We start from the raw sequence: 14788 nt of genomic DNA, 5'->3' as shown, positions 1-14788 counted from the left end.
GGGTGTTTTTACTTGCTGCTATTCTTCAGTAACTATTGAATCCTCAGATGATGCTAGTGTAACTGATCACCATTCTGTACTAGTGTACTCACAATAGGTTCATTTGTGTTTATCTCTATTGCCGGTTTAGAGTCCATGTACCTTGAATTTCCTCTAAACCGTTCATCAATCTTCACATTTGCACTATCAACAATTTTCTGCAATCTCTTGTTAAAACATCTATATGCCTTGCTCTTAGATGAATAACCAATAAATATTCCTTCATCACTTCTAGGATCAAATTTTCCAATATACTCATCTCTTCTAATATAACATTTACTTCCAAATATTCTAAAATATTTAAGAGGAGTATTTCCAAACCATAGTTCATGAGGGGTCTTGCTGGTTTCACCTTTGATATGAACTATGTTGAATGTATAAACTATTGTATTGACTACTTCTCTCTAGTGTATATGAGGTAGATTTGCTTCTGATATCATAATTTTGGCTGCATTCAAGATAGTTATGTTTTTCCTTTCAACAACTCCATTCTGTTGGGGTGTCTTGGGTGTTGATAATTGTCTTCTGATCCCATTCACTTCACATAATGTATTAAATTACTTACATGTGAACTCACCTCCTCAATTTGATCTCAAACATTTGATTTTCTTGTTGGTTTCATTCTCTACCATCACCTTGAATAGTTTGAATTTCCCAAATGCTTCAAATTTCTCCCTAAGAAAAGTAACCCAACACATTCTAGAATAGTCATCAATAATTAGCATAAAATACCTATCTCCTTCTATACTTTTAGTTCTTGTTGGACCACATAAATCAGTATGAATTAAATCAAGAACATTGTTAGATTTCTCTAGAATACTTTTGAAAGTTGCTCTAACTTGCTTTCCAAATTGACATTCCTTACATACTGGATTGTGAGGTTTAACAATCTTAGGTAAATCTCTTACTGCCTTAGTTGTATTGATTTTCACAATGCAATCAAAATTTACATGACAAAGTCTCTTATGTCATAACCAACTTTCATCAATATGTGCAATCAAACATGATTTCTCATTGTTGTTCAAATGAAAGATATTACCTCTAGTCTGATTACCGATTGCAATTTCCAAACCAGTTTTGTTTAAGATTTTGCATTTGTCATTCTTGAATTGTAACTGAAATCCTTTCTCAACTAATTGACCAACACTCAAAAGATTATGCTTCAAACCTTCTACATAGTAAACATTATCAGTATTGTGCTTACCATCAAAAGATATAGTTCATTTTCCTTTGATCATACAAGCTTTATCATCTCCAAATATCACTAGACCTCCATTGTCATCCTAAAAGGTTAAGAATTTACTCTTATCACCAATCATGTGATGTGAACATCCTGAATCAATGATCCATTCATCCTTATCTTCAACTTTAGCTACCAGGGCCTGCTCTACTTGTTGAACAGTAGGTGCTGGTTGATCTTCTGTTATAGCAATAAAATCCCATCCATTATCTGTCGAATCCTCATCAGAATCATCAATAACTCCTTCATCAGCATAATAACAAGATTTGTCTCTATTCTTCTTAAACTTGTATCTCTGATAATTAGGGTTAGGCTTATATGTTCTTTTAGCTTCTTCTCTCAGTCTTGCATGTCTATTAGGACATCTAGAATCCATATGACCAATCTTATTACAGTTAAAACATTTAAATGGTGTTTTACCTTCATACTTACTTCCAACTGGACCTTTAGGCATTTTCCTTGCAAATAGTGCTTCAAGCTCTTCCAGTCCTTCATTCTCCTTCTCGATTTCTTCAAGTTCTCTTACGTAAAAGGATTTTCAATCAAATTTCTTAGATGATGATGATGATGATGCAGATGATGATGATGCTTTGAAAGCTAGATCTGTCTTAATAGTAGCAATATGACCAAATTCCTCAAGTTCAAAAGCTGAAAGTTTTTCAACCAAGGTGTCTCTAGATACTAATGCATTAGGCATTGTTCTTAGTTCATTTATAGCAGTAACTTTCATTTTATATGCTGGTGGCAATGCTCTTAAAACTTTAGAAATAATCTCATCTTCACTTAAGGTTCCTCCACAACATTGTATACCCAAAACAATTTCATTTACTCTTTCCATAAAAGTGGAAATTCTTTCATCTTCTTCCATTTTCAAATTTTCATACCTAACTCGGAAGCATTCAAGTTTTGCAATTTTGACTGTGGAATCTCCTTCATTCAATGTTTCCAATTTGTCCCAAATAGCTTTAGTAGTAGATCTGTCTGATAATCCCATGACTTGTTGATTTGACAATGTGCTCAAAAGTGCTTCTCTTGCTTTGCAATCATTTTCCTTATCTTTAGCCAAGTTAGGTGGATTAGGTTGACCTTGAGTAGGAGTAGTATAACCATTCTTTGTAACATCCCATATGTCCTTTCCAATGAAATTCAAATATGTCTCCATCTTGATCTTCCATATGCCATAGTTGGTTCCATCAAGTTTCAGACTATTCTTCCTGAAATAGTTAGAAGACATTGGATCTCCTCAAGCTGTTAAACTTCTGCAAAAAGAGGACTATGATCTGATACCAATTGTTAGATCTCAGAGACAATTGAGAGGGGGGGTGAATTAGTTGTCCAATAAATTCAACCAAAATTAACTTAACCAAAACTTAATGCTTAATGTCGGTAAACCAAACTTTACATCGGTAGACAGTTTTATCAGTTAATTGCAGTACCAGTAAAGATTAATGCATGAAATAGAAAGACAATAACATCCACAACACATAACACAAATATTTGTACGTGGAAACCCTGTAAGGGGAAAACCCATGGTGGGAAGACTTACCCACAATCAAATGATACTACTGCAGATAGTATGTGTATACAATATGGAGTCTGCACATGCAGAAAGGCTAGCTTCCTAGAGCTCACTGCTCAATCACAAAATGGGAGTCACACTGAATACAATTGGATGGTTAAATCTAATGATAATGTACTTCTTAAAATAACATCTTCATATGTTAGATTCAGTACCGGTTTAGTTTTGATTGCCTTCACAAAAACTTTCGTTCAACCTTCAAATGATGTCTGCATGTATAGCTCTGCTTATTTTCGCATATATCCTATTACAATCCTTTTCCTTATCGCATATCAATCTCACAAATGAGATCTTACATTTATACCATAACCTAAGGCCAATTGAATAGGTCGGCTCACTAAGAATATTACAATAAAATCAATTACAAATAAATCAATAAGTGATGCATCATGTCGGCTCAATGCATTTACAATAATAACAAATCATCTCTATAATGTGTCGTGCTGATCTGGAATAGATATGCTTCCCGATGCATACCTGGACCTATTTGCCAGTAACAACAAATATGCAAACTTGAATAGACCAATTACCAAATCGCCAAAACTAAGTGATCAAATAATGTCTTCGACATAACCAAGTAATCTCCAAGTCATTCCAAGTGCCGGTGAACAATATAACCTGTCGGTGAACCAAATAAAGGTGACTGTGCATAAGTCACTGACTTGCTGGTGAATATAACCAAAGATCTCCAAGTGCTGATAAGGTTGACAAGTGTTGACAAGTGTTGACATCAATGAAAAAACCATATCAACATATCCAAAATACCAACAAGTTTCTCCTTAGTAGAAACATGCTCCAAGATAACATCTTTACTTTGAAATTTTTTCCTCAAGAAGTGATATTTCAATTCAATGTGCTTAGTCCTTGCGTACAAAACATGATTTTTTGAAATGTTTATTGCACTTGTATTATCACACAAAATCTTTATTGGTTCTGAGATTTCCATCTTCAAACCTTCCAAAATGTGTCTCATCCACATAGCTTGTGTGCAATTCATATAAGCTGCTACATACTCAGCTTCAACAGTAGATTAAGAAGTACAACTCTGCTTTTTACTACTCCATGAAACTAGCCTTCCTCCTAGAAAGAATTCTCCACCGGTAGTACTCTTTCGGTCATCAATATTTCCTGCCCAATCAACATCTATGTATGCTTTCAAATCAAAATTTTCACCATATGGATACCATAACCCATAGTCAATAGTACCTTTCAAATATCTAAAAATTCTTTTGGTTGCCATCAAATGTGCCTCCTTTGGATTCTTTTGAAATCTGGCAACAATACCAACTGCATGGGCAATATCCGGTTGACTATGAACAACATAGTGTAATTTGTCAATCATTGACTTGTATTCCTTTTCATCTACAGACTTAGATGCATCTTCCTTGGACAATTTACAACCTGTAACCATTGGGGTTCCAACTGGTTTACAGTCACTCATACCAAAAGTCTTCAAAACCTCTTTCACATACTTGGATTGAGTAATGAAAATACCATTCTTCATTTGTTGTATCTATAAGCCTATGAATTATTTCCCCTACTAATGACATCTCTAATTCATTCTTCATTTCATCTGCAAAACAATTACTCATGTCATCATTACCTCCAAATATAATGTCATCAAAAAATACTTCACTGACCAGTATTTCATCTCCTTCAGACTTGAGATAAATGTTGTTGTCATCACTGGTTCTAGCAAAGCCTATCTTCATCAGATGAGTATGAAGTTATTCATACCATGCTCTGGGTGCCTGCTTTAATCCATGCAAAGCTTTATGCAATTTGCATACCATGCCTTCCTTTTCTGTCAATGCATAACGATCAGGCTGCTCTATATAAACCTCTTCTCCAGTATCTCATTCAAGAATGCAGACTTAAAATCCATATGGTATACCTTGAACTTCTTATGAGCTGCAAATGCAAGCAATGTTCTAACACCTTCCAGTCTTGCTAATGGTGCAAAAGTTTCTCCATAATCCTCTCCTTCTTCTTACACATAACCTTTGCATACTAATCTTGCCTTGTTGCGAACTACAACACCATCTTCATTTAACTTGTTTCTGAACACCCATTTAGTACCTATTACATTTTTGTTTACCGGTCGAGGCACCAGAGTCCAAGTGTTGTTTTTCTCAATTTGATCCAACTCCTCCTCCATAGCTTTCACCCAAGGATCATCACCAAATTCCTCCTTAGCACTTCTAGGTTCAAAGGTGGAGATCATGCAAGAGTTCTCTCTTATTCTCCTTCTAGTTAGTACACCGACATCCTTATCTCCAATTATCTGATCAAGACTGTGATTCAATTTCACATACCTAGGAATAACATGATCATCCTCTTCAAGTTCAACTTCCTCATTATCATCTTCCTCTGAATTTATTTGTTCCAGATGAACAAGTACACCAAGATTTGATTTACCGGTTTCTAATTTAATAGTTTCGGGTTCTAAAAGAAAAATACAAGGATCTTCATCCTTCATCTCAGAACTGGTTCCTTCTGAAACTTCAAGACATTCATCTACATGAACATCAACACTCTCAACAATTTTCTATGTCCGGTTGTTGAAGTATTTATAGGCCTTACTCTTGGTGGAATAGCCAAGAAATATGCCTTCATCACTCTTAGCTTCAAACTTGCTTATGTAATCACCTCTTTTAATAAAACATTTGCTTCCAAATATCTTAAAATAGCTAACATGAGGTGATCTCCCATACCAATATTCATATGGGGTCTTGTCCTTACCTCTTTTCACCAGAACTCGGTTCATTGTGTAAACAACTGTACTTGTAGCTTCTTTCCAAAATGTTTTTGCTACACCTCCTTGTATCAACATAGTCCTAGCAGCTTCAACCACTAACCGATTGTTTCTCTCTATTATACCATTCTGCTGTGGTGTCCTTGGTGCAGAAAGTTGTGCAGAAAGTTGTCGCTTGATACCATTATCATCACAATACTTAGTGAACTCCACAGAAGTGAATTCACCGCCTTGATCTGTTTTTAGACATTTTATCTTTTTGCCACTCTCTTTCTTAGTTAAGGCTCTGAATGCCTTGAATTTACCAAAAGCTTCATTCTTATCTTTCAAGAATGTGACCCACATCATCCTTGAACAATCATCAGTGAAGATCATGAAGTATCTGTCACCTTGAATGCTTCTTGTTCTTATTGGTCCACATAGATCTATATGAACCAAATCTAACAAGTGCTCTGCTGAGAAGGACTTGCTCTTAACAGTTGAAGAAGTCATCTTTCCTAGCTGACATTTTTTACAAAGAGCATTAACCGGTTTGTCTAGCTAAGATAGACCTCTTACTGTCTTAGACTTGCTTACTTTAACAATATTGTCAAAATTTATATGACAAAATATCCTATGCCAAAGTCAACTATCATCTAATTTTTCAATCAAATAGTTGCTAACTTTAGGATTGAGATGAAATAGATTACCTCTAGTATGTTTCTCGGTTGCAATCAATTCACCTTTGTTGTCAAAGATTGCACATTCCATTTCTAAACTCCAATGGGTACCCTCTTTCATTAAGTTGTGCCACACTTAAAAGAGTGTGCTTTAGGCCTTCAACCCAATAGACATTGTTAGCACTGCTCTTCCCATTAAGAGAAATAATTCCCTTACCTTTAACCATACAGGGTGAGTCATTGCCAAATCTGACAACACTGCCATCAAATTCCTTCAAGGAAAGAAATTTGCTTTGATCACCGGTCATGTGATGTGAATAACCACTATCAATGATCCAATCATCAGAGCTATCCATTCTGGATACTAGTGCCTTCTGATCTAATATTTATTCCTTAATAGCTACAAACACAATATCTTCACTATCATCATCATCAGATTCTTCATCAGTAATACCACTATCAATAGCTACAAGACAATCTCTCTTGCCTTTACCCTTATACTTCTTAAATTTGTCTATCTTGTATTCATTTTCACCATTAGGGCAATTAGCTGCTATATGACCAATTTTGTTGCATGCAAAACATTTTAAAGGCATCTTACCTCTATATTTACCAATGCCTCTAGGGAGTCGTTTTTCCAACAATGCTTCAAGTTCCACTAAGTTGTCTTCATCATCAGCATCTCTGTTGGATCTAGATTAATAGCAATGGCCAGTATCTCTACTTCTCACAAATGAGTTAGAGACAGAAGCTCTGAATGCAAATTCTAATTTCTGTACACTACCATCATAGCCATTTAGTTCAAAAGCAGTAAGTTTGCCAATAATAGAGTCAAGAGTTACCTTTGTCTTATCAATGGATTTTAGCTCTTGAATAGCTGCAACTCGGATAGCATAGATTGGTAGCAGGGTTCTTAGTACCCTACTGATTACTGTGGCATCTTCCACTTTCCCTCCTACACTCTTTATCTCTCCAACTATCTCTTTAATCCTTTGACCATACTGTTGGATATTCTCACCTTCAGACATTCTCATGTCATCAAACTTTCCTCTTAAACTCTCCTCTTTGGCAATCTTAACATGTTCATCACCACTATAAATCTCTTCAAGTTTTTGCCACACTTCATGTGTAGTCTCAAGGCCATGAACATCTACATATTCAGCATCAGACAGAAAATTGATAATAGCCTTTAATGCTTGGTGATTTTCTTGTTGTTCTTTCTTCTGATCAACAATCAAGATTCCAGTACGTGTAATATACTTAGTTCCTATATGATCCCAATACTGACTGCCAAGACTCTTAATGTAAATCTTCATTCTCTTACTCCATATTCTATAGTTATCTTTGTTGAACTTCGGACCTTCTTTCTTCATCATGATCTACAAGATCTTTTCCTCAAGCTGTTAGGCTTTTAGATTAAGAGGACCTGAGATGCTCTGATACCAATTGATGATACGATGAAAGAATAAGTATTTGGTAGAATACTGAGAGGGGGAGGGGGGGTGAATCAGTATATTGAAAAACTGATACAAAGTTCCCAATCTCAAACTCAGTCACACAAAGTAAACATATCTTAGTCAAGATCAATATTCATAATAATACTTGACATCAACCGGTTTAACTGTTATGACAACTTAATAGTAAACAACTTCAATCTTGTAAACATCAACAATTCTTAATCATAACTCAACATATTCATCTTTCAATGCTTCTGCTTATCATGCCTTGTCAGAAGTTAATCAAATCAACAAATAAGATCATAACCACAAAAGCATTCACCACTCAACACAAATGTTTATACGTGGAAAACCCAAATAGGTAAAAACCACAGTGAGATGAGACTCAAAAGGATAGCTATCCGAACTCTTCTGAATTTTGCCCTGTTAGGAACCAAGCCTGTTAAAGCTTTACAATAAGTCTTGTTAAGAACTAATTTCAGTTAGGAATCACTTGGTTAAGGGATTTACAAATATGCCTTGATGAAAAGCACAATACCTTGTTAGGAGTAACCTCGCTAGAGGATTTAAGAATCCAAGCTAATGCACCACCTTGTTAGAGGATTTAATGAGTAACCAAGCTTGTTAGAGCTTACCCGGTTACGAGATTTCACTCCTACTGTAATTGTTAGAAAACAACAAGTTTTCTTGATCTGTCTGAGTAGCACTACATTTGCTTGATCAAATCCTTCTAAGCTTCAATTTGCCTTCACTCAGAGTGTAGATCCATTCGCTGGTTAGGCAACTACACACTCAACAGGTTTCTATCAATCTTGCCAACAACCTTTACAAACAACTTCATCAACCTTAAATACAAATCAATTAGGTCGGTAACACAACAAAAACCTAATTCTCATCATCGAGATTACAAACAAGTCGGTACAATCTTGACCATTAAAAATCATGACAATCTCTTCACATTCTTCAAGAAAATTCCAACTGCTTCATGACCACCACTTCATTGTTCTTTGTAACGCATCACGCGTTGTGCATTAGATGCAATCCACTTTGATCCTTCCCTAGACAATAAACAAACGTGCCAAAACAATTTGAACTTATCCTCATACAATGGTCACACGTGTCTCCATCATTACCGCTTATCAGATAATAAGCCAACAAACTTGATCGGTTAAGGTTTTAACAGCTGATAGGGTTTACCAGTTACATTGCTTAGAAAGGTTTAACCCTTTACACCAGTTCACCGGTTCAACTCACAAACTTTACATACCAGTTTATAACATCTTCCACAAATCTCTTCTTACCGGTTACTAGCCAATATAAAAAACAACAATATCAGCAATAACATGAATACCATTACCGGTTCAATTGACATCAATGACAACATATCATTAATGCAATCTCTATGCAGAATGCCAACAGATTTTACCAATGGAATATGGAGACAAAATATTTAAGCACCATTGTTGTCATGTAGATTTCAAATCAAATCTAAAAAAATATTCAAATTAGTTATAAATAGTATTTCTAATTTTTGAAATGAAATATTTTTTTTCTAAATTTTAAAAATATTTTTAAAACAATTTATGCAAACTAAAAACAATCGATATTTTTTTTTTTTTTTTTGTATTTTTGTCAATGGGCCTTTGGTCTGTTGGTGAAGTTGAAAGGTTCTTAATGAGCCCACTAGGAATCAAATCTTACTGAGTGCAAGGTTTCGACATTTAAAAGGGATGAGGTCAGGATTGTGCCCTAGGCAAATTTGGTGGAATGGATACTCCTCAATACTTGACTTTTAGCCAAAAAGATATTCATTCTCTTTTATTACATAAGAAAAACAAATATGACAACAAACCTCCAATCAAAAGTCATTCAATTTTTTTATAGAAAATATAAATGTACTTAATTTACAATGATAATCCTCCCCTTCTATCTTTTTATGTGTTTTGACCTTGAAAAGACACTTTTTTTAGTTTGTAGAGTGGAGTTGTCCTTGACATGTTGGAATGGCTGATTTGATGAATGTTTCCTTGTGGGACTGTGCTCTTGCTGTTTTGTTTGACTTTCCTTTTGAGGGCATCATTTGTTGCTACTGTGATTCCATACCAACCTTTTTAATCGTAAAAATATATTTTAACTTATAATTTTAAAATATAATCTCTTCATTATAAAATTAAACTACCAAACAAAGAAAACAAACAAACAAAAGGACAGTATACATGCCAAATTAAGATTAATTAATGAAATGATTAACACCACTACACATGAACATTACCATAATATGTGACAAGAGTACTGACCGTGGATTTGAAGTTGAGATGGCATTAAAGCTGAGGAAACCAAGCTTATGCATTTTTTTAACTTTTGTGAATCAAACAATCATATGCGCTGTAGTCCAAGACATGCCAGGAATGTGAATTTGTGTGAAAGTGACATCTTTTAGCAACTGTGTTCAACTTTTGTTAATCCACTGAGGTAAGGGTGGGATACATTCCAAAAGAGTCCTACCATCAGCTATTGACAGTAGTCCTTAATGGGTAACTTTGGGACCACACCCAGTGATAGATTCCATACTTTTCCCATCCAAAGAACATGCACCTCCTCTTCCACTTTGTTTGCTCTTCTTCTTATTGTACAAGCAAACAAAATTATTTCACTTGAGAAAATTGGGTCTTGTAATCCACACACAGTTTGCCAAAAGTTCTTTTCTTTCTCTGTAATGTTTTGGAGGTGGGCTCTCATGAACAACTGTTTATAATATATATATCTATCAACAAACATTGACTCTTGAAATTAGGGTTAGGGTTTCAAAAACCACAGTTGAATCCCTTAAAAATGCTCAGACAATATTTGTTTTCTCTTTATTCATGACAATGAATGCCCCTCACATGGGGCTAGTTGCACAATCCTGTCAAGTTCTGTATTAAAAACAATAAATGCCAAATGCCACATAGTAAAGGAGGGCGGTGTCTATGCAGCCGACAAAATGGTCCTTTTATTCATTACCAAAACACTTTTAACAATTTACAAGAGTATAATTTTGTCGGCTGCATAGCCAATGCGGTAAAGGAGAGGAGACGACTATCCTCCCCACGAAATGGCATGCCGTATCGAGAACCATGCGTAAAATCACATAAAATGGTATAGCATACATCCCCTTCTGATGTAAGCAACAACTGGGGCCAACCAGGTGAGCACAATGGGATGTCAAAGACATCCCATACCATGCCTTTTTGTGGAGAGAGAGTATAATTTTGTCGGCTGCATAGCCAATGCGGTAAAGGAGAGGAGACGACTATCCTCCCCACGAAATGGCATGCCGTATCGAGAACCATGCGTAAAATCACATAAAATGGTATAGCATACATCCCCTTCTGATGTAAGCAACAACTGGGGCCAACCGGGTGAGCACAATGGGATGTCAAAGACATCCCATACCATGCCTTTTTGTGGAGAGATTAGCTACTGGCATAAAACTTAGAGTTGGAGCCCTCTTCAGAAAGCACATACTTCACATCAAACATAGGAACTGTAAGGGAAAAAGAATGAATTGCTTAGAAAACCCAAAAATGGTCAGAAGAGAGATTTGAATTATGGACATTACAGTGTTACTTATAACAGATATGTTCTCAGCAAGTGTTTGGGCTATTTAAAATCTGCCACCCTTGGATCATCAATGCACTTAAATCTATACCATCTATAGATGATAAAACAGATTTTATAGAAATGAAAAAATTGTATAAGTAATTACCGTTTCTTAAAATATGCCCCCTGCTCAAAGTCCAAGTTCTCTTGAGCTCCTCTAATAGGACTTCCAGGTGCTGAAGCAATATAGACAGCTCTGTTATTTCTGCATGATCTGAGGAAGGTAGTGTTCCTTGTTGGCTTGGTGAAATCTCTTGCGCTGTCCCTTACAATTGATCTACTTATGTACCCTTCCGATCTCCTGCCTATCTCCACATTACTGATGAAATGCTTTTCTTCTTGCTTTGCACTAGAACTTATGCAGCTATGCCGCCCTGTAGCTTCTGAATCCATTTCAGGTTGAGTAGTGCTTGGATTGCAGTCTTTCAATTGGATCCTCCCTGAACTAGTCCTCATATGATATTGTGTACAAGGGGCTATATCATTGGAGAGGTTCTCAATTTCAAATAAATCTGAACTGGAATCACTTCTGTCATCTTCAACTGTGTGTGTATTGTCCAACTTCATGGCATGGTAATTGTAAGCACTAGAGTTTTTATTAAAAGGTAGGTCCTTGTCATCAAAACTGTCCTGAGAGCAGAAAGATATCCGAGGAAAGCTGAAACTGCTTCTGGTTTCTGTACTGGAACTATTTTCTGCCCTGCTATCTACAGAATACATTCTGGGTCTCCTCTGTGTGTGGGAGGATTGTTTTTGAAAATCTCTACTGCTACAACATGATGACTCAAGGACTTGCAGAGACAACCTTGGTTTCTCTTTTGGATAACTGAAAACCACAGAGGACATTGAAGAAGAACCAAGAATAGGAAAGGAGAATCCCTCACCTTGGTTTTTTCCAGAGGTCCCATCTTCTTCTGTGTCTGTGGAGGCTGGTCTAATCTCAATGAGAGATTTGCCCATCTTGGGACTTGCGTAAGGCTTCATCTGTAACTGATCATCTTTTTGAATCAATCCTGCTTTTATTGAAAGAAACCTGTTTGCAAAATCTCTATCCTTATTGACAGGGAGACCTCTAGTCTTATCCAGGGAATATGATTTCCTGATACTATCAAAGTTATTTGAACTGAGTGGGCTACTCACATGTGATGACTGCAAGGAAGTAGGTGCAACCTGATACAGTAATGAGTCATTAGTTGCAACAGACTTTTTACTAGTGCAGGGGCATTTGCAAGCGATCTTCCATTTGGGTGTGCCGATTTTGGTTCCAGTAGGCATCCTCTGATTCAATGGAGGCCCATTGAGAAGGGAAGTGACCCCATTTGAAAGCAATCCAGATTGACTGTTCCAACTTGCCTGTGAATCAGACTGAACAGCTTTAGAACCCATGGAAGATGCTGCTGAACTTGGCTGCCTGGATATTGTTGCCCCTCCATCAGATACCACATTATTATCAGAAATCAATCCACTGGTAATTTGGGGTCTTTTGCTTTTGCTGCTTGGTCTTGATTTCTGCCCCTTTCTAGAATTGGAGATAACCAAGCGTGGTGAAGATTTTTCTTCATCATGTGTGTTGCTAAAATAACTTTCTGCATCAAAAACACCAAGTTCCCCATCCTTTGCATTTCTTCCAGCCACACCCACCCTAGGCCCAAATGAGGCTTGTCTATCTAACCTCACCGATCTTTGCATGTATGGCTCATCTCCATCAATTAGCCCTGCTTTTGCTTTGAAATGCATGTTAGAACCAGTACCACCCTCAGCATGTGGGCTTGAATCCCCTGCCTTATGTTTACTCTTTGCAACCCCTCTTTGGTATTCAATCCCCATGGATTGACCTTTCTTATTATCAACCCACCTGCAATTGACAATGGGAAATGCCCCTTCCCCTGAATTCCTCTCTGAAGAAGACCTCCTTGCACACAATTCCTCTGCACGAAACAGATAAGAAGAAAAAGACACATCCCCAGTAGAATCTCTTCCAATTTCAATTCCTGCAGCCTCTTTAACATTGTTGCAGCTCTGCAACTTTTGATTAGGACTATCGATGCCCATTGATTTAAACTTACCATCAAGAGCTATAAGTGTTCGTATACTCTTGCCATTGTTCATAGAATCTCCATTCAATTTCTCATCCATTTTCAATCAATGACAGCTCCTCAATGCATGTGAAGCTCTGGATGGCTCTGCATCATTCATCATATCAGCTCAGGAAAGCTAAAGCTGATTCTTAACTGCATTCAATACCATTATTCCTAAAACAGGCCTCTAAGCCTGATGCAATATCACACTCTCATGCCTAAATTATCTATAACAATACTGTTTTCAATGTTCTTAACATGTTCAATTCAGATAGCCATTATGGTGTCCTCCCATTGACAAAAACAGCTTACCCACTTCACCCAATTGAGATTTAAATTTCCACAGAATACCAAAATTATCACAGAGAGCATTCAAAGAAGTTTCCATATCCATCACAACAATCATGGCTTTCTCCTCCTAACTTGAGGGTCATTGTCATCCATTAAAAAGGGAAAGTTTACAGGCATCTGTGTCTGTAAATACTAGTAATGGCTGCTTGTATTTAGGTCTCATAACATATGAAACTTTGTGGGATTTGAAAGGGGTAAATTGTAATGAGCTAGAATTGTGCTGATGTGATGGCTGTCGCAGATTAGGGAGAACATGGTGATATTCTACCTAATGTAATCATAACAACATGCGGCGAGGAATTTTCAGAGTTGGCATTCGTGGCACTCATGCCTACACCTTCCTTCATTTAAATTTCCTCCCTCACCAAATTTTACATACCATCTACATACTCCCATACAAAATACAACGTATATTCTCTGTCACCTATAGATTTACTTATTGATTTTCTGTTCCTTCACAGTGGAATCCATAAGAAACTTTGCCATGAAGGATTGCTAAATGGAAACCTAAATGAGCTTGAAGGCGAAGCCATCTCCCATAAATCTTGTTTATTTATGAAACTTGACTGGTATTTGGAGGCGGGGTTAAAAGTTTTTCGGAGTATCTGCAAATTTTTAATATATTTTGACTTCTTAACATGATATTTTGATAAATTTTGGAGGCATCAATTTTCCATCTAATTTTAAATGGACTTAATTTTTTTAATGGAGAATTTTTCATTTATAATTTGGGTATCCATTCATGATCTTGACCTCATCTCTTTTTGATGTTGGAACCTTGCATTTAGGAAGACTTGATCTCTAGTGGGCTCATTAAGAACTTTTCAACTTCACCAATAGACCAAGTCATAATTATTATTTTAAAATATCATTATAATTTGTAACATGCTTTATTTTGAAAAGATTTTTAGGTTGTTCATAGATGGTACTATAGATTTGAACAAATAGGATACAGTTTTTGAAAAATAATGTTGAAAACATGCATTTA

The 14788-nt window shown here is 36.2% G+C and overlaps 1 protein-coding gene across 3 annotated transcripts in view; it reads right to left on the bottom strand.

The window, feature by feature from the left end:
- Positions 1–14338, bottom strand: part of LOC131041677 (uncharacterized) — a 40849-nt gene extending 26511 nt beyond the window's left edge. Inside the window, exons 1-2 of one of the 3 annotated variants that reach the window (XM_057974828.2) lie at positions 11478–14338; positions 10601–11255 (exon numbers count right to left, since the gene is read on the bottom strand). In XM_057974828.2, the coding sequence (XP_057830811.1) occupies positions 11243–11255; positions 11478–13507 (2043 nt within the window). In that variant the 5' untranslated portion in view covers positions 13508–14338 and the 3' untranslated portion in view covers positions 10601–11242. Of the gene's footprint in view, positions 1–10600; positions 11256–11477 lie in introns of those variants that run through there. The other 2 variants (XM_057974829.2, XM_057974830.2) reach the window with 2 other exon arrangements.
- Between the last annotated feature and the right edge of the window lie 450 nt (positions 14339–14788).

The sequence above is a fragment of the Cryptomeria japonica genome, chromosome 4 (genome assembly GCF_030272615.1).
Source record: "Cryptomeria japonica chromosome 4, Sugi_1.0, whole genome shotgun sequence".
In the NCBI taxonomy this organism is placed as follows: Eukaryota; Viridiplantae; Streptophyta; class Pinopsida; order Cupressales; family Cupressaceae; genus Cryptomeria; species Cryptomeria japonica.
Note: the sequence above shows the minus strand (reverse complement) of the source record. Positions and strands in the feature narration are given on the sequence as shown.